General features: G+C 45.8%; 1 protein-coding gene across 2 annotated transcripts in view; it reads right to left on the bottom strand.

The window, feature by feature from the left end:
• Positions 1-8175: 8175 nt before the first annotated feature.
• XDH (xanthine dehydrogenase) overlaps positions 8176-23131 on the bottom strand; it is a 54150-nt gene continuing 39194 nt past the window's right edge. For both annotated transcript variants that reach the window (XM_074863883.1, XM_074863882.1), the window contains exons 26-37: positions 22707-22898; positions 22069-22214; positions 21390-21471; positions 20713-20808; positions 19869-19997; positions 18778-18852; positions 17872-17924; positions 16606-16720; positions 15898-15963; positions 13976-14164; positions 12548-12715; positions 8176-11550 (exon numbers count right to left, since the gene is read on the bottom strand). In XM_074863883.1, coding sequence (XP_074719984.1) covers positions 11500-11550; positions 12548-12715; positions 13976-14164; positions 15898-15963; positions 16606-16720; positions 17872-17924; positions 18778-18852; positions 19869-19997; positions 20713-20808; positions 21390-21471; positions 22069-22214; positions 22707-22898 — 1362 coding nt within the window. In that variant the 3' untranslated portion in view covers positions 8176-11499. The remainder of the gene's footprint in view (positions 11551-12547; positions 12716-13975; positions 14165-15897; positions 15964-16605; positions 16721-17871; positions 17925-18777; positions 18853-19868; positions 19998-20712; positions 20809-21389; positions 21472-22068; positions 22215-22706; positions 22899-23131) is intronic.

Raw genomic sequence — 23131 nt, 5'->3', positions numbered from 1 at the left:
GACAATCACAGCTCCTGCCCGCGGGAAAACAGGAAGCTCTGGGGTTGTACAACCACTCCAAACATTGTCCTACCTGCTCTGCTCCTTGGGTGCAATGTGAACTTGCTTTCCTTTCCTTTCCGCCTTGCCTAACTATTTCTGATCCAGCGCTGGCCAGTGCCGGGATGCTGCTGCATGGGGTTGTCCCTGTGGCCTCCGGCGTCTCTCCATCTGCCTAAAGCCAGCCTGGTACGCTCTGTCCAATGCAGGAGGACAAACGTCCACCTTTCTAACCCTCTGCTAACACTGGCAGCTCAGTGGCAGCACTGAGTGCAAGCACTGGAGGAGATGGAGACGGCACCAGGTTGCTGAGCAGATTAGCTCACCCCACAGCTGCCCACATCTGGCAGGAGCTAGACAGAAGAAAATCCCAAATCCTCCCCATCAGGAAGCAGTCAAGAACAGACACTTTTGGCCAAATCTCTTAAATGACCACGAGTCTAAAAGAGACAATGTTTACAGATGCGCTCCAGTTCATGAGTTAAAGCACTAAACCTCATCCTGAGCAGCCCCTGCAACTAAGGCAGTTCCACAGGCAGCTGATGGGGTAAGCCTGTGCCCCGGTGTTGGAGCAAGCTGGGCAACCAAGCTTCTCCATGAGCACACAGAGAGAAGCTTGGGGAATCAGGAGATGTGATGAGGAGGTCAGCCACCCAGCCTGCAGCACCCCTAGTTTATCCACAAATGCCCACTCCCCCTCCTTGAATTTTTGGCTCGATTTCGAGGAATCCCCCTCCACTCGGTGCAACATGTCCCCAGCCAACAGCCGTGCTCTCAGAACCATCCTTCCCGAAGGCAAGAGACTCTTTCCATGTTAAATGGTGCTCTGGGAGTAGGGCATCTCGTTCCTCCTCTGGCTGTTTCCACATTTCTGCCGAGCAACGGACCCAACTTCGCATGCAAAGCGTCGTATCCGAGTTTCCAAACAAGAAGAGGGAGAAGAAGGTTTCCTATCCACTCTTCCTTTACTCGCAATGTAAAAACATCCCTCGCCGAATGAGGCTGCGTTTGCCATCACTTTGCAAAGTTCACATTCCCACAAGCGCAGGCGGGTGCGAGGAGGAACAAGGAACAAGGCGGGGGACCGACACACCAGTGCCTGAGGGTCACGGTCACACAAGACAATACTTTGCAAAATTTGGAAGTGTGGGAGGAATACGGGAAGGCTGAAGACGAGGATGTTTATTAACATATAAGAATATCTCCAAAGGGTTTACGTCCTATGAGAAAAAAAAGGGAGCCTGAGGCAATCCAGTTTGAGCCATTGGTGGGGGCTAAATCTGGAAATCTTCATTCAGGCAATCCTATTGCTGGTGTAAAAAAAAAGAGAATAGTTTTTTCACATGTTCATGGCAGTAAGAGTTTTCCTAAATAAAGTGAAGCTTCAGAAGAATTCTGCAATTAATTCCCTTGTGTAATTGCATTAAACAGTAGGAGGCAAGTGCATTTCCATGCCTGGCTCAGCATCTGTGCCCAAAAAGGGTGCTGCTTCCCTACAGCATAGAGCAGGAAGCCTTTCAGTTCAAGAATTGCAGTCTCAGCCTTGTTGACCGCTTCTAAGAGGTCAATGGAAGATGAGCAGGGAAAGCCTAGCAGTAAGTTTAAATGTAAAATGTCTACAGACAATTGAGAAAACTTTTCAGCACCAAAAAAAAAACCAACCCCACCCTGGGGAAAAGAAGTCACTGTTAACAATTTAAACGGCAGATATAAGTTAGAGAGAAAGAGGAGAGGTTCCCTGCTTCTCTCTTCCCTGTACCCACCTCCAGAGCAGTCTCAGGCATATCTGGGAGGTGGCTCTGCAGCCACAGGGTACTGCCAGCTGTGCGAGGTCCTTGCAACCCCCAGCCCATTAGCACTGCTCTTGATTAGGAGGAAGACAGAGACCATCACATGGGTTTCACACAGAGATCTGAGGAGCGTTTGGATGCTTTTGGATACCAGCACTCACAAGGTTGCACGGGCCATCACTGATTGGCAAGGCTTAGCACAGCCCTGGCACTGCCTGCCACCAAGAGGGAGTTCGGCCTCCAGTTAATGAATGTAACGAGTTATGCTCTGTTAACGAAGGGAAATCTGCATTCAGGGCACAAGCCCCCAGGCAGCCCCTCAGCTGAAGCAGCCACGGCAAAGCAGCTGCTCCCCAGAACCAGCCCCAAGCAGCTCAGGAGCAGTTTCCCCCTGTTTGCAGGTGACAAAGGCACAGCAGACACCGTATCTCAACCCCTCTGAAGAGACACATGCTGATAAAACTTTGTAAGTGCTGTTTCCTTGCCATGCAAAACAAGGGCGGTTTTTCACTGTTTTTTTCTGCCCCTCAGAGAACATGTCTTTGCTTTTGCCTTATGACTGTAAAGTAAAAATAAACTGCATTTCTCCCTACCAGTTTCAGCTGTCACCGGGCTGCGGTTGGGACAGCCCCTGCTGAAACGTTGTATTTTAATGCAGGAAGCCACATGCTGCTGCCACCTGCTTAACTAAGAGACCTTGCAGAGTTCCTTCTGCCCTTTTATTTATTAACCTTACTGCAGACAGTTAATAAAAAGGACCTCCTTGCGCTCAAGCCAGGTCCACCAGCGGCTGGACAGGCTCCTGTGGCAGCCCCTGCAGGGCTCTGCTGCTCAGGTCTGTGGCCAGGCCACAGCTGCTGCCTGAGAGCAGCTCTGGGAGCTGCAGAGAAGCACTGCCGAGCACACTTTGGTCACCCAGAGCAGGGAAGGAGCATGGCACAGCTCTCCATACCGGCTAACCCGTGCTGGGGGAAACGCAGGGTCTGCTGCCCTGCAGAGCCCTGTGCTGCGGTTGTGTCCCGATGATGATGCAGCCCTCATGGGGTAGTTGGCACCACAGTAACAGAAGAAACATTTATTTTCAGTTAATATTTGTCCTTCATTCAGGCACCTTCCTGCCCTAAGACCCATTGGGCTGGGAGGAGCAAGCATGGCACTGCAGCTCAAAGCGAAAAGCATGTCTTCTGCTAGCAGTGGAAGCAAAGGGTGACCATTCATTCCTGTCCCCCTGCACCCTGACCTCCAGTTGTACCATGCTTCTCTTGGATTTGGGGTGACAGCTTGCAGGGACACGTGCAGCTGGGCCTGACCTCCCAACATGGGGATCCCATCATCCCAACATATCCTCACTGGGAGATGAAAAGCATTTCACAGTCTTTCCCAGAGTCCCAGCAGCTTTCCCAAGGCTCAAAGGAGACCCAGCAGACTTTAAAAGTCACAAATGCAGCTACGATGTCTGTGAAGATAGTTCTTTAAACCACAGTGGGGAAGCGTTGCATATAGCCCAACTCCAACACCGGCTGTAGATGGGCAGGGGTTCCTCGGACGTGGAGCACCCTCTGGTGGGAAAATCACCAAACGAGAGCAGATCCACCCGTGGCACAAGACTATGCTCCATCAAGACCTCCTGGGAGGTGGGTTTCCACCACACAGGGTTGCTTCACTGGCAGGCCCCCACGCAGCACAGCCCTTTCACCCACACCAGACGGACACTGCCTGGCTCAGTACCCTGCCCCAGTCTGTGTGCCCGGCGTGCCCGCTTGCTCTCCCCAAGCTTCAAGGCAGCGATCCCTTCTCCTTTGGCCACTACAGCCCCTCGTGGTGCAGGGTGTTTCAGCCAGACTGCGTCCCCACCACATGCCAGCCCATGGCCTGGCTGCCGGAGGGACATTGCTGGTGACAGGTGGCAACTCTTGCCATGGGAGGGCAATTTTGAAGTCTTTGTAGCCATGATAGCCATGGGGCTGGATAGGAGCGGGCCATGCTCCCCAGGTTGCTGCAGTCCCCTTTGACTTGGTCTTCATGGTTGTCACACTCCTCGGTCAGACTGCAGGTCCTCGGGGAAGGGGAGGAGAGCATGTGCACCCCCTTTTTGGTATAATGGAGCCTCTGCTCTGCCTGGGGTATCTGGCTGCTCTCACAAAACAAGCAGTAGTCACAAATTTTAAGCAGTCCCCAGCAAAAAAAGGCACAGGCAGCAGTTCAACACTTCCAGTCTCTGGTTAGTCATGGAACTACCTCAGGACACTGGATGTGCCCCATCACATCACCTCCCCTGCCCCAGCTTCTACCTTAAAAGACCCACCAGCACCACGGAGGCAGGACCCATGACCCAGCACTCGCTTGTTCAGCTCCAGTCCCGGGGCACGCTGCTCCCCGCAGCAGCATTTCCTTAAGCAGTGCTTTACCGAGTGGCAAAGCCAGCGAAGAACAAGGTTTATGAGGGGACTAGGGACATCTCACCCCACCTGGCTCTGCAGGACCCTGCACAGGGCTGGGGCTGCAAGGCTTTTTTCTCACAGGGACCACAGTCATCTGGAGTGGCTGAGTGCTGAATGAAAAAAGGCAGATTCTGCCTCAAAAGCTCAGGTTGCAAACACAAGGCAGGAGGCACCTTTTGTGCCTCAGGCCATTTCCCTGCCCCTAGCCTAGCTGCTGCCCAAACAGTACTTTAACCCAGCTCTGGGTGTGTTTCCTCTTAAACAAACACAGGAGGTTCCCCAACACCCTTCCTCTGGTTCCCCACCTGCTCACCATTCACCTCCCAGCGCTGCAGCAGCACCCGAAAAATGCGTTTCCTTCTTCGTCTCATCATCACAACTGCCCTGAGCATTGCCACCTTCCTGAGCTGGAGGCTGCTTCTCCAGAGCCTGTCTGCTGGACAAGAAGGTAACACCTGAGCATGGTGGTGGTTCTGCATGGCTGGCAGCATTTCTGTACCATGGGGGAAATTACCTGGAGCTTTTTTTTGGAGGTTCTTGATGGGCAAATGCCTATAGCAGGGAAAATACTATTTGCACAACCTCAGGAACAGAATAACCTACTTGAGAAAGCCCTTGCTGTGGAGCACTGCAGCTTTATGTCCTTAGTGGGGCCATTGATCTCAGATGTGGTGGGAAAACAGGTGTTAGACTGCTGGAGGTAACTCCCAAAACCTTTGCCGGGAAGCGTGAAGTGTGTTGGGGAGGCAGCAGAGACATCAGTGATTAATGACTGTCTTGCCTAAAAAAATGCATTCCTCCCCTCCAGTCCTGGTCAATCCAGGGCAAAGACATCACTAGGTTTTGCAGATACTGTCAGATTGGGGCTGGGTGAGTTGAAGAGCAGCCCAAGATATCTTCAGGCATTGCTGTGTTTCTACCTGCATTCCTGGTCCTTTTTGTAATTTTAACTGTGCTTCCCTTCCCTGTGCGACAGCCTCCCTGAATCAGTGGGAAATATTTAACTTCTCAAGGACCCAGGAGAAATCATCAAACTAACTGACTCCCCAGGGCTGCCAAATGCCTACACTGAGCAGATGAGGCAGACGTGCTGCTGCTAAAAAAAAAAAAAAAAAAAAGTAGCAAGGCAGGCATTCATCCTCTGCATTCAAACCCACTATGGCCTCTTCACATCAAAAATAAGAAGATAAAAAGTAAAAAGCAAAGCTGAAATTTGAGAAATTAAACCAACTGTCATAGAGTCTTTTTATTTGCTTTTGCCTTTTATATTTGCTTTGTTGTCTTCCTGCTTCTATTTGCTTTTTGCTTTTTATTTGCTTTTGCCTTTTTATCTACAGGAGAAAAAATTTACATATAGAAGTGATGCAAGAAGTTATGTCATTTGGATCCCTAAATGGCCCCAAGCCATTAAGAATAATCTATTGCTTTCACATATATTTGATAGCTGATGTTAACCAATTAACAGACGCAAAAGGGTTTGCAGGGGGTCGTGTATTTGTAGCTACAAACCAATTTACTACTCCTCACTCAGAATATTTCTGATTCTCTTTGATAAGCTCACCTCAGTTAGGCTCAGTCAAAAACGAGGAGCTAAAAGCAAAAATTATGATTTAGTGAAGAATGGGGTCCATGGCACAAAGCTATGGTCAGGATCAGTGCTCAGACATGGCGGTTTGGGGAAAGCAGGGTCTGAGTGTTCATGATCTCACGTTCAGGGGGACAGGAACCCATTTCCTGGCAAAACCGAGCTCTTTGTCAGATAGGGCTGTCTCCCCTCTCCTACCCACCTTCTTCGTTCACAGTATATCCTTTCCACACTGGAATAGCTGTAAGAACCTGCCACAGCATCGGTCCTGTGCTGGGGTGCTGTGTCAGGGCAGAGGTCCACTATGGGCTTTTCTCACCCCCATCTTCAAATGGTGTTTCCCAGGTGACCTGTCCCCCAAGGGGGAGGAGGGCTTCACTTTGACACTGGACACCTTCCTGCACGTTCAGCAGCTCAGGAAGAAGAGACTGAGAGCTTTCTGCAGTCAATCAGGCAAAGTCGCCACGCTGCTGAGGAGCCAGGAGTTGAGATCCCGCCTGCTCTCAAGTTTGAGGGTAAGCACCAAGTTGGACCTCCTCTACTGCCAAGTGCCGTCGACAGGGGCGGAGGAATGGCAGCAGCTTTTGGAGACACTAGAAGAGAAGGAAAACGTGACACCCGCGGTGCCACTTCCCTACTCTTGGCGGCACACTCCAAAGACACAGCTTGGTGAGTTCAACCTGACAGAGATAGAGACTATGTTAGGGTCTTACACCAAAGTGCTGTTTGTCAGGGACCCTTTCCAGAGGCTCATCTCCGCATTCATGCAAGGTATGGGCAGCAGCCCTTCCTTCAGCAGCTTTGTTCAAGACTTTCTAGACAACAGCCAGCAGGCCAGTGTGGCTTGGAAACCTCTTGTCAGCCTCTGCCGGCCCTGTCTCGTCCAGTATGACTACGTGGTGATGTTTGGCTTCCTCAGGCAGGAGCTGGGTCATCTGCTGCAGCGGGCCGGGCTGCCCACAGACAGCCTCCCCCCTGAGTTCACCGACACCCAAGTGCAGTGGACCTACAGCTGGTTAGCTGAGCAGATGTTCAGCGAGCTGTCCCTCCAACAGAAACAGCAACTGTCTCACTTGTACCGCTGGGACCTTGCTGCTTTCCCATTTTCTAGCAGCTTTCTGTCAGACTTCCTCAGCACCCCAGAGACCTGGTAGAAATACTGTGGCTGGAGGGACTGTTTTGGAGAGCGTTAATCCAAATGCAAGCACTTCAAGATGCTTGCTGGGCCATAGGCAGACCCTTGCTCCACAGCTGCATGCAGCACGCTTGTCCATGTCACAGCTCCAAAAGGCACGTCAGAGAGCTGAGACAGAGCACTGCTAGGATCAAGGCTCTTCACATGGCTGAATTGCATTTAAATACAGTAAGAGCAGGCACTACGGAAACACGTGGCATGGAAAACTGCATGTGGCGTGGTAAACAGCTCCCAGCAAACCTAGGATTTTGGGGTGGGGTGGGTTGGACCTGCTGCAAACCACAGCAGCATCCTCATGTGCTCTGCCATTTCATATTCTGGGCTCCCTTCTGGGCCAAGAGGTTTGGCCATGGCTTCTTCGTGACAAATATTCCCATGCAGGTACAAGAAGCACTCCCAAAGAAGCACATCACCTGGAGTCTGTCTACTCTGCACAAGAAGGTGAGATACGACACAGGGTGGCACACCCTCCTGGGGAACCACTGGTGATGTTCCCAATTCTTCCATGCTCAAGGAAGGCCAGGCCTGGCCTGACCTGGCCTATCATTTGGTCTTATCTGTGTGAACTGATCCTGTTTTACAACCTCACATCTCCTGCGGGTTTAGGCTCAGGAGAGCCCCAGCAATGCGACATGATGCTCTATTTGCAAGTTTTGAGTGAGGTTCCCCCCTTACCAGGGCTGACTCATATAGGCCCAACCTAGCTTTCAGCTCTACTCACTAGCAGTGAGACAAGGATAGGACAGTCTGGACCAGGTACCAGCCACGCCACGTGGACAGCCAGCCTTCCACCCTGTCTCAGCAGCTGGTGGGTCCAGTGGAGGTGGCTGGAAGCATCAGGATGCATCACTGTGCTGCTGTGGAAAACATGATGCGGCTACTGCAAGCCCCTCCTGGCAGAAGCATGAGGATTGACTACTTTCTTTCAGTCTTGGCTGCCAGCAGGGCCAGGTGGAGGCCCGGGCTCTCCAGCTGGGTAGCCTGGAGCAGCCACCCACCCTCTCCCAGCCTTGGCCGCTGAGCTGATCTGCCTTGCAGCCTCTGGGAAGGGTCCATCCTTGCCAAACACCAAGGATGAGTTGTCCAGCTTTCAAATCATGACAGACTTTTACCATAGCACACTAGTTTCCAGAATATTTTTTAGCTTTATTTTGCAGTGTTGTGACATTCACAGAGAATTCCGCATACATTCATGTGACATAGACACTGATTTGACAATGCTCATTAAAGAATGATAGTGAAAACTCTTGATTAGAACTGACTTAAAACAATTACTGAAAACTTGGCCTCCCTCTCTCATTGAGGGACATGCGATTAATAGCGATAAGACATCAGATCAGATGGCCTCCTTTCACCCTCCCACAAACTATCCAGCTACAGCAATTATTACTTGACATTATTGTGCGTAATACTTCACAGTCTAGCAAGATGGCGTAGTTCCTCTTCTGAGGATACAGTTCTGGAAGAAGAGAAGCAGCAAATTTCCAATTATACGTAACATTAGAGTCATGTATCCATGCTGTATTTCACAGAAAAATACTAGGAAAGGAACACTTTTCTCTTCTTAAGTAGCTTTCCCTCAGTGACTGCAAGCTGAAATTCCATGCAGCGAGACGTGCATGAAGAGTTCTGATGCAGCACCTAGCAGAGGGCTGTGCTCTGCACTCACAACAGGAGAGCTGTTCTTGGGCAGCTTTGTAGTGCAGACCACATTTTAAGTCGGGTTATCCTCTAGCAGCATCATCTCTCCCTGCCAGCCCTCCACAGCAGGTCCCAGTCCTTCCCTAAGGCACCTGGCACTTAGTTCCATGGGAAAGTAATGTATGAAATGTTAAGACACTGAGAGGTGAAATGAAAATCTCAGCTTCATGTTCCTTAGGGTCCCTGTCTCACCCACAAGCCCAGCCAGGTATTATGATGGTGTCTCTGTAAATTCCTATTAGTCTCCAAACTTCCCTTTTTCCTACACCCTCAAAACCAGTTTCTGCAATTACCTTGCAACTCTGATTTTATACCATTGCCTCAGGTGTTTGATATCATTTACACTCATCCAGTGCACCCCAAAAGGAAGGTGTTTCCCTCCTTCCATCAGCTAGTGGCTGTGGAAGGGTAGTAAGCGGGGCCTGAGCTGTGGTGGGTGTGAGGGCAAGGACTGGTGCCTGGTGGCTCCCTGATGCTGCAGCAAAAATGGCTCCACAGGTTAAGGTCTGCACTGAACCAGCCTGCTCTGACCGCTGCACATACACGTAACTTGGCAAATACACTTCAAATTCATGCCCAAAGTGAATAACAAGAGGGACTTGATACATCTAATTTAAAAAATTTCACCTGACCAGGTAGTCACGGTGGCTCCATGAGACACGGCAAACCCATTCTGAAATGATGAAAAAGGTGCTCCCAGACCCACAGGGGATAAAAGGCACTTACTCATCCTGCTAGTGACATCCCATCAGGTCCCAGGGCCCTCACAAGGAGCAGGCCTCTCGTGAACGCTGGCAGCTTTCCCCTGAGACAACGCTGGAACCTCCTCAATATCACATTCTTTGCCTGTAGCTCCCCGTGTTCTGCATTATCACACATTACGTTCCCTTTGCACTTCTTCTCAGCCTGGTCTGGACGAGCATGTCCAGCAATCTCATGAGGTGGATGCCACGGAAAGAGTGCTGATACCAATCTGTCTTACAGATTTGGTATTTTGCATCCTTTCCTGGACATCCCGTAACATGAATACACAGGCTCCAATAGCTGTTCTTGCGCACAAGTGATCACATTTTCTTCTCTAAGAGGTTTTTTACATATTGCCAACTTTCAGGAGAAAACAAAAATGTGTTCTTGCCCTCAGAGCTTAAGAAACATCAATATCATATTTCAATTAATAAAACAAGGAAGAAAATTACACAGCAAGCCCAACAGGCACAAAATACTTTCTGCAATTCATATATACAAATGCTCTTCTTCTAGATGGTAGAACCATAATATTTTAAGCTGAGAAATAAATCTACACATTTCCAAGCTATATACCCTGGAGTGCTTCAAAAAATATTTCAAACTGTGCATACATTGTTCAGTCCTAAGATGGAGGCCAATTTTAAGCAGTTAGTATGTGAACAAAATTTTATATAAGGCAATGGAGTTACATCCTCTTGCACCATATTTTTTTGATGGCCCTAGGAGTGCAAAAATAGAAAAAGGACATTTTCATAAAGCTGTGGGCCAGAGAAACAGATAAAAGTTTGCACATGATAAGCAGGTACAGTACATGGCTGACATCATCTAGAGAGAACGCGATGCTACAGTGTTAAACCTGACAGTGATAAAACCTGTGAAGAGGGATGCCCAGCGTTAAATCCAACATGAAAAATGCATTCAACCCAGAGCGCATGAGGACATCACAGTCAGCACATTTTTCAGACAAGCAGTCCCTGTAGCAAAACGTACCCATTCTCTTACATTCAGCAGAACTAAGGGTTGTCTTGAAAAGGCGGCAAGATCATAGTGTGACAGCAAGGGGTTGACCCTAGAGGGCACCCAGAGCCAACTAATCTCCAGCTGTGTCCACCCTCTTCCCCTCCCTTGCCTGGGCTGGTATAAATTGCCTTGGGAACAACGATGAGTAACTTTCTTTGTTACTCCAAGATCTTTGATGTCCCTTTCTATTTAAAAGATGGGGAAAGACATGGAGGTGTGAGGCAGGAAAAGGCTGTGTCCAACAAAGCAGCATCTTGCTGGAAGTCCTCTTGGTAGCTCTAGTTTTTAACTTTAATCAGAGAAGACAAGGTAGCATGTGAACTAAGAATTCATTAAAGCCCCAGTGCAGACAAAGCAGCCATCATTTAACTTAAGATAAATCAGCTATTGGTCCCATTTTAGGGTTTTCCTCTGAACCACTTTTGTTACATAGGCAAGACCATCTTTGTTAGCTAACATCAAAACTCCTCATCTTCCTCTAGTGTATATCTGGCTTTGTGTGCAGAGGGGACACAACAGGGTCCAGCCCTTAGTGCCTCTCATGCTTTCCCCCATCTCAGCTAGAGGACTGTTCATCTAGGTTTGATGCATTTAAGTCCTCCCTGGCATAGCATCACAAGGTGATTCATCTTTTCCCCATAAGTAGAAAGAAAAGAAACAACCACCCTGCCATTTCACATTGGCTGGTAATAAGCATGCCTCCCATCCTTGCAGCAATTTTAAATGAAACCTGGAAGATTTTTCAATTACACCTGGATAACATCATCTTCCACTTTACACTTCATCTGAATTTACATCACAGCTATAATCTGTCAGCAATTCCCTCTGTGAGAGAAAACAATGATTGGACAACTAAATGTGAAAGCTCCGTGAATCAGTGGATGAGCCGCAGGAACGTAGATTTATTTTTTTTTTCCATTATAGTCCTACTGCCTTGTGGTCCCTCTGGCATAAGGAGAGTTCGCTCCTCAAACTTCCCTTTTACACACGCACAGACCAGGGCTTAAAGGTCCCTGGCTCAGCAGAAGGGCACTGTAAAGAGGAAAAAGAAATTAAGTTAGCAACAAATGGGGGTCCTGGCCTGGGTTTGGCATGCCTCACCATGCTCCCTTTGAGGTGGGTGACTTCATACCGTTGAAGATCTGAGCTCATATCTCAGTCTTTTGAAACAGAGATGTCTCTCTCATAGCACTTCTGTCAGAGGCTGTGCCTGGCTCTAGCTGAAGGCCTGATGGTCAACAGTTTGTATAAATTCTCAAAACCATTTCCGAGTCCTTCTCCCCACACAGCAATGCAGGTGTTAGGTGAGAAGGACTAAGATATCCAGGTTTTGTTGTTAACCACAGAGGGGTTCAAGCTAAGGAAAGCTTGGAGGATGCCCACATGGACAGACAGCTGTTTTCCGAGTCACACAGGAATCAGCAGGACTCTGTGCAGGGACCCTCTCCTACACAGCCCTGTCACAACACTGTAACAGAGGAGGAGCCCATGAAGAGACAGTGACAGGGTTAAATCCTGCACTCCCTCAGACGAACCCCACACCCTCTAAGGGGACTCCTGTGGTCATAACATTCAGGACAAGTGAGAATTTTCACATTTTCAGTAACTCTTTCTTCTCCCTCCTTCCCTGAGGGACTCCACTAAATCACAGAGTGGACCTGTCAGATACATTAGTGGTAGTGATCCCCTAAGAAATGATAGTCAGGAGCATCAGGACAGCAAGTCAGTGCCTTTGTTCTACAGACAGCACTTGGAGGATGGAGGGATGAACTGCAACTTCATTGATACTGTATGGTAGCCCTTCCTGCAACAGGAGCCCTAGCAATGCTGGTCTGTGGACTTGTCTCTCATTTGGTGGCATATTAAATGAAGGATAACGCCCATGAAATAAAAAACATCTGCTTAAGTAGGGCCACAGCCTCCCTTCCCATCCTGCCCTAATCCCAGACCTGGACCACTGTGACCAGCACACACACTCCATGTGGGGTAGGCTGGCCAGGGAGCAGACTGTGAAACCAGAAGGTGTTACCATTTTGGTGAAGATGTCCACACAAGCATTGCGGATCCTCTCTGGGGTAGCAGGGCTGTCCAGCCTGAATGGTTCAGTCAGGCCAGAGTCCTTCCTCGCAGAGTAGATGGCATCTTTAATAGCATAAAACACTGACGCAGACAGGAACAGAGGTGGCTCTCCCACAGCCTAGACAGAACACAAGCAAGAGTGAGGCTGCAGCCCAAAACAGTCCTGGCCCTGGAAAGACTAATGAGGCTAAACAGAAAGATGAGCAAGCCCTATGTAACAATCAGGAATTGTTCACATTCCTCATTCCTTCTTTGTAGTCTCCCAGATGTGATCAGGAAGGAAAGGCCAAGCCAATATAGCCCCTTGCCTTTCAGATGTGAACCTCAGTCTACCAGATGTGACCAGTGAAGAAACATTAAGTTAAAACAGCCTTCAGTCTGCCAGGTATGATCAGTGAGGAAAGACTGAGCTAAAACAACCCCCAGTCCATTTAAAGAGATGACAGTAGGAAAACACAAGCTTTCTGATACAGCAAAGGAAAAAGGGACTAACCCACTCCCACAGCCTTTTGGATGGTGCTTAAACTGCAACAAACGGAACTCAGATAAGGCAGTGGTGAGTTGTCTGGGCAGAGAACATGATGTCCCATCACTGGAGGTCCTTGCAAACAAGCAGGAATGCCTCCCTCAGGGATTAGACAAGTATTCTCTAGTACTGAGGTTCCCTGCCCGCCCCTTTTTTTCTCTTTAATTCTGTCATCATCACTAATCACCCAAAAAGTTCTCCTCATTGAAGAAGATGTTCCTGTGGATGGAGGGAAGGAGGCAGGCCAGGCATATACAGATAAGGGCGCTGGGTGACCTCTCCAAATGCTCTGTTGAACCATCAGTAAAGCAAATTCACTGATGCTGTATATCCAGCCTTCACTAACTGCAGAGAACAGCACTGACTGCAGTGGACACAGCTGAAGGAAATGTGGATTAATAATGGACCTTTAAGGGTCACATGAACACCATGAAACAGTAAAGAAAGCAAAACATGAAAACTCATACACAAGATCTTGGTATATCAGATCTTGGGAAATTAAACTGCTGGAAATGTCATCTGCAGTGGTGGTTCTGGTGCCAGGGAAGGGAAACCAGGGAGCTGACATGCAGGGGGAGGCTGGCAGCCTCTGTTACAGCCAAACTGGCACAGCAAAGCCACTTCAGTTCTCTCTGATGGACATTCAGAGCAGCAATGTGCAGGTTATTTCAGTTCTTCCTAACTATAAAGGATAGTATACATATTTCTGGTAAGGAATGGGAAAACACCCTGACCCCAGAATAAAGCCAGCATAACAAGATTAACTATTTAGACACATGCATCATTACTTTATCTCACTCAGCTTCACAGAATTAGAGAGCGGTAAGAGGCCTGCAGATCTGACAGGTATACCTTGGATGAATAAACGGCCTTGCTGTTCGGACAGTCACGGAGAAGTGACACGTAGAACTCTGTTGGGATGTCTCCGAAAGCTGGGATTTTGTACATCCCAGGTCCTCGAGTGTACAAGTTCCCCTCAGGAGAATAGCGCAGCTCCTCCATGGTGAAGAGCCCAAGGCCTTGGACAAATGCTCCTTCTATCTACAAACACAACCAAACAAGGTTACAGTCTTTGTTGTTGTCCTTCCCTGCACAAGAACAAACAGCGGTGATTTCCACCAGTTTTCAGCCCTCCCCTCCTGACTAATTTCCCACTTTTCATCTCTAAACATTTATCCCTTCTGCTGAGTACAGCTTGGCACCTTTGCACAATTCCTGTGTTCCCATATAGATGGGCCTGCATTTCCCTGACAGGTGAAGCAGTTTACAAATACACACAAACAGATATGCTGTAAATGCAGGACAGGAACTTTCTGCTGAAGCAAGAAAAAAAAAATCAATGCCAAAATATCGATTCCTTCACAAGCAGATTAACACTGAATGAGTTGTACTTGCTGGTAATTCAAAGGACAAGAAGACTAAAAGGACCGAAGACGATGTATCTGAAGACAAATTATTTTACACTTCCTATTTCATATAAATGCTTTCCTAAGTACTGCATATTTTCAGGTCACCAGCACAGACAGCTGCAAATTTACTCCCATGTCCATTCAAGTACTAAATACTTCTTTGCATAATTTTTCTACTGTAAATTTTAGGAGGAAAAAGGGGGGGGGAGGGGGAGCAGCTATGAGAGGAGGATGTGCTTAAACAACACTACATGAAGCAGCTCTGCTCTCTGTGCCCACAGAGAGATCTGACAGACAGAGCAGTCTAAAGATTTGACACAAATGTTCATTAACCCAGCTCTGTGTACTTGTGTTCCTGCAGTCATACAACATTCTTTCTCTCCTGTGTCCCCAGATCCTCTGCAGCAATTCTTGGAAGGACACAAGAAATTGAGATCTCTTTAACAGGCTCTATATAGCCCATCTCTTTACTCCCAGATTCAAACTGACAGGCTGCAAAGACAGAAAGGCTCCTCCTCCCCTTGGCCACTTTCAAAAAAAAGTCTCTTTCAGAAAAAATGTCATTTTCGGAGAAGTTTCATTGTAACTATAGCAGAGCTATGCAACTTACGCTATCCTGTAAACCCCAAATCCTGCAGCAGTTTCACTGGAGTTACACTATATCAACATCTAGAGTTAGCAAGGCAGCTAAGATGGCGAGATGAGCACATGCAAATGTTTAATGATTCATCTCTTGGTATATCAAACACTGTGTTTATTACTTTTATTTGCCGAGAGGTATTACTGTGATTATTACTGCACAGAATATGGAAGTAAGCTTGTCCCTGCCCAAGGAATTTGCAAGCTAAGCGACTGGTCCAACTTTGTGTTGAGATCCCTACACAGCAGTAGCTGGAGGACAGAATCTACCACCCTACTTCTTTATTCACAGAGAATTTCACAGCTGAATTAAATGGGACTTGATATTGACAGATAGGAATGTAAAAATCAGGTGTGGGATTTAGTCTCACATGCCACATTGTAGAAACTTCCATCGTGTTAGTATTATCAGGATTCTTTCCTTAGGCAAGACAGATGCTGAAAAGCATCAGTGTGGTGGTAACTGGAGAATACCCTGTAGTGTCCATATCCAAGGCAAAGAACACCCAACAGGCTATTTCCCTGCATAATTCCGTGCCTATTGCATAGTTATGTGTCAGTCAAACTGGTTTTCATAGCTAGCCTAAAATGCCTCACTGGATGCCTAAGTTTAAAATGCTCTGTTTGCAAAGGCACAACCTGGAGAGGATAATGGCTCATCTAGAAAAGCCTGAAAGTAGTGTGATCGCTTAAACATAGTGGAAATAGCAACACTATTTCACTTACCTGTCCTATATCTATGGCTGGGTTCAGACTGGTACCAACATCCATAACAATGTCTGTGCGAATGTTCTAAAAGGCAGAAATAAAGAATACATCAGCACAGAGCACTGAAACTGGTACACTTCTGAGGAGGAGTAATGTATCCAACCACTACCCACACTTGGCTAGTGTTCAACAATCTATCTCAGCTCACCTCTTCATACTGACTTTTAATCAGAGTTCATCCCTAAAGTAACTCACTGCCGTTTTCCCCAGAGATCCAATGGTACCAACTTATATTAGTTCCAAGCTGCTAGCATCAGTGCTCTGTACCTGAGTATAACCAACTAGGTCAGATTCTGATGAATTCTTTTTTTCATTTTTCTTTCTTTCTAAAAGTCTTCAGTGCTTTTTTTAATGATTAACTCAATTCCGGTATGTTTCTGGTTTTTTGTGCTAACACAGTGCTGCTATCTCTTACTTAAGCAAATCCAATAACTTTTGCAATCATTCATTAAGCCTCCTAATATCCCCGCAGGGTAGATAATTATCATTTTATTATACTTTACGGATTGTTGCACTATGGAACAGAGGAGTTAAGAAATTTACTGAAGGTCACACCAGACCAATGACAGAGCTAGGAACAGGCTGACACCCAGTATTTGTTCTAACTCCCTGTGAATGTTTCCTTCACCTAAACACAGAGGGTTATTTCACTGCTGACCCCCTCACCTTGTGGTCACCTGTCAAGCAATCTATCTCAACCTCGGAGCAAGCAACACCATAACTGAAGTAGCAGAACGGTTTCCCTTCATTCTTTTCAAAGTCGTAGCCAAGGTCAGGAATTCTTGATACAAAGAAAAACAAAACCACATTTCATTCCATGAACAGTCAAAACGAATACAAACACACTGCAACTTACTTAAATCCTTATTCGCTTTTGTTTCATCCCTTCCATCAAGCCCATGCAGAAATGAAAAGTGTAGACAACTAAATAGAAATCTGCTAAAGCTGCTCTGTATTCCAAAACCCAACTGAAACTGTAACTATTTTAGCCATCTTTATTTTCTCATGAATCTCAGGGCTTGTGATGACTATTATGAACTCATTCCCACCAATCCAGTAGCAAATCTTTTGTTTTTAGAGTGCAATTGAACATTTCTGGGAGGTCATTAGATTTCAGAGCATAATCAAGTTGAACCAGAAACTGGATTAAGCTAAGAACTGATTTTAAGCACAGTTCATGGCAAACTTTCTATCTGGCTACTTATATTTGATCTGAAAACTGGTTTTATTTTCATTAAAATACCGACAGCCACTTGGTTAAGCAAAAAACACATTACAGAGATGCAACAGAAATGAGGTCATATTGTACTTTAGTCCTAAATAAGCTCTTCTCAACACTGTGTTTAGTTTTTTATGTCAACTTTTGACTCAAAGATGATGGATGTCTGTTTTCCTCAGCAGTAGAAGTAAGTGCCTCATTTCAGAACTGCACAAGAACCAGCAAGAGTTTAAAGTGGAAGAATGAAGTTGAAAACACTGGTATCTGCTCATGCCACAACAGACAGGATACCGCTCCAGCCAATTGCTGTAAGTAGCTTTGTCCTCAAGGACAACCCCTGCCCCCTGTTTGCCTGCATGACAGTTCTAGGGCAACACTAAGTCACGAGGTTGACACAGAGCAAAGCCTCAGGCAAAGCTCTGATTTCATTTATGCATCCTCAGACCTAGGTCAGCTAGAGTGAAGTTAGATCTACTTCAGATTTACATGAGATCTGAACTTGGCCCCAAGAGCTGTGCTCCATCAGGAACTGATTCTCCCCAACCAGGAGAGTGTTAACCTCAGCCTAACATTTCTAGGTAGGAAAGGGAATGTAGCCCTAAGTTAGAGCAGTGACAGGGGGATAGGGGCTGTAAATCCTCCCAGAATTTCCCTGGATGCAATCCATGCAATCGAGTAAGAGCTGTGTCTCTGCAGTGTGAATATTCACTCACCTATAAAACCCCGTGGCTGAAAGGCTAACACAGTTCTCATAGGCGGCTTTAATCTGGCAAAGTGAACAAGAGTTTGAAAACAGTAATTGTCCAACAAGTCCCTGCAAAATAACTACCCCAAACACATTTCCAGGAGAGCATGAATAGGTGTCCAGTGACAGACAGCTGTCACGCTACCCAGCAGCAGCAGTGCCAAGGGAAACCTCATGATGCAGCTGTTTCCCCAAATAGCCCCGTCAGCAGCTACCAAGGGCAGAACTTGCCCGTTGGCAGAGGGATAAGACTTGCTCTTGTTTGTTCGGCTCTCAGCTACAGGTTAGACTTTCAACCTCAGAGACAAAGGTTAAACTGACAGTCATCTTGACTTCATTGAGGCCAAGGGAAATCCTATCCTGACTTCCAAATCACAAAGTCAAAGCTCCTCCCGTGAAGAGAAGAGCTTGGATCTGAAAACAGCCCAAGAGCCTTGCAGCACACAAATCTTTTATTATTGAGGGTACAGAGATATTGCAGCCAAGGAGCACTACAGGAGGTGGATGGCAACTCAACAGAGTCATCTTTGTCACAGAATCCCTTCACTACAAATCAGGTTTCTTTCAGTCCAAGACTGTAGTCTGACTAGAAAGATATATGTAACCACTCAAGACATTTATTTGATCACGTTTGTCATAGGCAGGCCCCAGGATCTGGAAAAATCTCAGTATTAAAGTCATAACTGATGTTTTGGGGATGATCTCTTGCAAGCTTTGGTTACTTCCCTTACCAGGTTTCTGTTTCACTGTCTTTGCTCAAAGTTTTGCTAGCAAGATGCAGAAAGCCTGAGGGTATACCTGCATATAGGGTTTGCCAATTAAAACAATTTCTGACAATGCCCACTTGTCTCATGACAGATAACAAACAGCTTACCCAGTCTTCCCAGGATCCTTTGGGATTAGACTGTTTGATCGGCTCAAGTCTTTTTAAGATAGTCTGACATGCATTCTAGAAACAAAGAAAGAGAGAAGCAATATTTTAAGATTTGAAAAGTCAGCTTATAGTATTAAGAGCCCTATAAGAGTTTCAAAGAACCTTCTGTTTAAATCAATATTGCCTTTAGGACTTTGGCATATCATAAAAAGGAACAAAGTTCACTAACAGATGTCTTGCTATATAAGAAGAAATGTTGACTGAAAAGGATTTTAAAGAAGATTGGCTGTGCTGATAGCAGAAGGGAATTCCAAATACAGCACAGAACTTTCCAGACCATGACACAAAATATCAGAAGTCCACCCATTTATACAGTAACTTTATCTGTACCAAGTCATAGCAGGACATCTTGGCATGTTTAGCAAGATGATCCTCTAACACTGAAAAAAAAATATTCTTGCCAAAATTCAATGTATTCAGACAAGCTGTGCAGAGAATAAAAACAGCCCGATGATTTAACTTTACAGGTTACACTTGCCCTTTTCTTTAAACCTGCGAATGACCAGTACTAGATTCACCTTTTCAATGGAAAAGTCACGTACCCTGCAAATATATGCATTGGTAACTCCACCATGTCAGAGACAGTCATGACCATGCCATTGCTACAGAAGGATTGTTGCTCTCAGTGTATCAACACTTAGAGATCTTTGGTTCTGGAGCACAGCCCACAGACTATCTGCTATTGATATTTGCAGCACAATATATTTGTTATAGATAAGGCCACATTAATTACTAAGAAGCTAGCTATTTAAATGGATGTTTTGTTCTGTTCATTCTGAGCAATCATAAACACTCCACCTTAGAACTACAAGACTACTAAAGGAGGGTTTTGGACAGCTTGAAAAAAATAGTCATTCATCATCTAACACCACCAGTAGTTATAGCAAGTAAAGAAGTTATGAGGAATCCTTAGTCTGGAATTGCCTTTTGATGGTTATGTTTTCCTTAAGCAACAGATAAATACACATCAACTTCTCATGTTCTGGTGTCTAGCTTATAACCCATTACTTTAAATAACTCAGTTTCCATACATGGACGGCCATTCCATTGATGTCTGCACTGACAGATGCAGCTGTCGGGGAGGTGTTTGGGACGGTGTTTGTGCTGGTCTCACTGATGTAAATATTGGAGGTGGGGATACCCAGTGACCTGCTAGCAACCTGCAGAGCAAAGGCAAACAATTGGTAAGCAGTTCCCCTTATACATGAGTATTATCATTCATTGCTTACACTCCTAGGATCCACACTGCAACCTCTACCCTCTCCCATCCTAAATTTCATTTTTCTTGAAGGCTCAGTTGATTCGGTGACTGAGAGCTAGCCAGAACATTAAGTTTGCCCTTCACAGACTGAATGTGTGTGAGCACATACACTTTTGCCAGCGACAGACATTCACACTTCACTATTGTGAGACTAAATTCTTCTCTCAACAATTATAAGAATCAGAGGGTGAAGAGCCCTATTAGATTTCCCTTTCATTTCCCTGCCAAAGCAATGTTGCTCCCTTAGGCCTTTTTAACTACAAAGTTATGCATCTGCATATGCAGATAAATATGTTTTCAATACGACAAATTTTTGTATAAAATATATGTAAACTGTAGTTTTATGGGATGAAATGAAATTGCCAGAGAAGCTAGATTGTAAGCATAACCTGTATTATCTACCTAGTAAGAGTTAAGATGATGAAGAACCTGGTTCTCATACTCAGATATGATAGTACTCTGGAAATCTAGCACTGCTGCTGCAACAAGAGGAATTAGTCATGCTTTGTTACCCTACACGTGCACATAGAGGGAGTGTCTGAGGCAATGCTATAGAGCAAGTGTAATTTTCCTGAAAAGATGTCTCATTTGGTTAAGTCCAAACTCATTATTACCTGAATCATTTTGGTGTGAAGTCCTTGACCCATCTCAGTCCCACCATGTGTAAGCAACACAGAGCCATCTGTATACACATGGACCAGAGCTCCAGCCTATAAAAGTCATCGTAAACGAACTAGTGAAGTAGTTAGCAAATTTCAGGTATAAGTTACAGAGACAATTAATTTGGAACTAGACTAATGTTGTTCTTCAGTGTAATTAAATCCATTAGTTTACACTTCAGGTGAGTTTGGTTTAGTCTCACCAACTCACTAGAAGTTCCGACGACATAACAAACCTCAGTTAGTATTTTCAGCTCAGAAAGCAGGTGAAATAACCCAAACCAGCCCCTGTGAAACAGAGATGCACCCTTCACCTTAACTTGCTAACACCACTGACAGTTCATCAAGTCAGGTCAAACACAGGAGCAGGTTTTCAACTACCGAGGAAGAGGGAATAGGCAGGGAAATTAACATAACACAATACCATGGAAACATAGCTGCATTGTGGTGACTTTTGGACAGTATAAACTGGTAACTGTTGTGTTGTCATTTTGGTTTGAAAAATGTGTGCTCTTTCTTAACTAATTTACTACTTCTCTGAGAAGCTCCAGTTTGGTCCAAATGGAGGAGGGCCTGGGGGAGGCAGCATAAATCTAGCTTCTCTACTGAAAAGATGAATGACACTTACAGACCTGGTTCAGAAATGGGATAGTGAAACTGATGCCAAATTTGGTAGGAATGATGCACATCCCTCTCTTCTTCCAGCGATTCTGCCTGCAAGGAAAGAAGATTATTCATATACTCATGAGGCTTTCATCACAACTCAACACTATGCTTCCCTCCAACAGCTTGGGTATCAAAGCAGAAATGAAATACCTGAATGCAATATAGACTGAGTTAATGAGTAATTTTTATGAAAGATTGGCTTTGTTTATGGGTCCTAACAAGAAGAAATCCAAACTGAAAGTACTCCCCCAGGCTTTGCAGGATGCAATTGTCTGGACTATTAACTATTCAGTTGTATATACAAGACAACTGAAAAAGACTATAAGGCAGTGGAAAGCCTAAACAAATTGCCTTGACAGCCCTTTGAAAAGCCTAGCTAGACTTAACAGACCCCCTCTTCTTTGCTACACTTCCCTTACAAAATCATGTCATGCTAGGTCCGATTCCCATCTTATTTAAGCTACCAGCTCACTGATAAGAGGTTTCTTTCCACAGTGAGCATGAAGGAATTTCAAAAAGAGAAATTTTTTAGCAGTCACTCTGCAAATATAAGGTCTGACTTCACAGCACTCAAGTTGCTAGGAGAACTTCAGAAGTAACAGGCAACAGGTACACCCAGTAACAAGACAGCTCCAGAACACCTACTTGTTGAATTCTTCAATTAGTTTCTTCCTGGCATGATAGCTAGAGCTTGACAAACATTCATCCCAGCATCTTCGTAGAGTAAATCCCTCCAGCTTTTGGTTAAAATGAGTCAGGTCTCCTTCATGATAAAGATTGAGCTTCCGCACCTTCCCAAAGAGACATATAAAGGACATGATAAGTTTAATGTTTCAGACTAGGTCTTTCTAATGGATGACATCAAAAGCATGTTGGTTCCTAGTTTTACTTCTCTGCTCACTTTACAGAACTATAGAATTAACAGACATATATCTATTTATGGGAAAGTGGGGACTAAGATATTAGGGCTGGGAATTTTCAAGAGAAATTGGGACTTAAGCACACTGTTAGTGAGACTAAGGTACCTAGTGCCTTTGGACTTTTAAAAAAATATCTATCCTTAAAGCAGGTGTTACACAATTGAGGCTACTGAGGGAATTCAATGAAGCACAAGATAATCCATGCTATCATGTGGCTGTCATACATAAAGTTTGAGATCCTCTTAATGGCTTAGCAAAAATGAAGCAAAAGTTCTTATGCTCAGTAATCATCTGTGGTTGTGACCAGTTCTCAGAGCTTGTTCAAATGCAGCACCACCCTGAAATGTGTCAGTGGATCTGTACCTCCTCAGGTGGCAGGCCACACTTCCGAGCAAGGTCACTCATCCAGCACTCAGCAATCATCATTCCTTGGGGCCCTCCAAAGCCACGGAAGGCTGTGTTGGAAGGCAAGTTGGTCTTGCAGACAATGCCCACGCTGCTGACATTGGGGATGTTGTAGGAGTTATCCAAATGTAACAGGGCTCTGTCCATAACCTGGTGAAGAGAAAGAATGGGCGTGGACACATTTTACGGGAATCGCATGTCAGACTCCTCACTAGCTGCCAAAGTCAGGCTATAAAGCTCTGAAGCTAATTTACAAGAACCAGCACTTTCTCTTGCACCCTGAAGTTCTGCAGTCACAGCTGGATGAGCACTCAGGTGCAGCCAGTACTCCCTCCCATTTGCAGTGGAGTGTCAAACAGTATCCTCCTCCTGAAGAACAGGAC

Source organism: Strix uralensis, chromosome 3, assembly GCF_047716275.1.
Source record: "Strix uralensis isolate ZFMK-TIS-50842 chromosome 3, bStrUra1, whole genome shotgun sequence".
Lineage (NCBI taxonomy): Eukaryota > Metazoa > Chordata > Aves > Strigiformes > Strigidae > Strix > Strix uralensis.
Note: the sequence above shows the minus strand (reverse complement) of the source record. Positions and strands in the feature narration are given on the sequence as shown.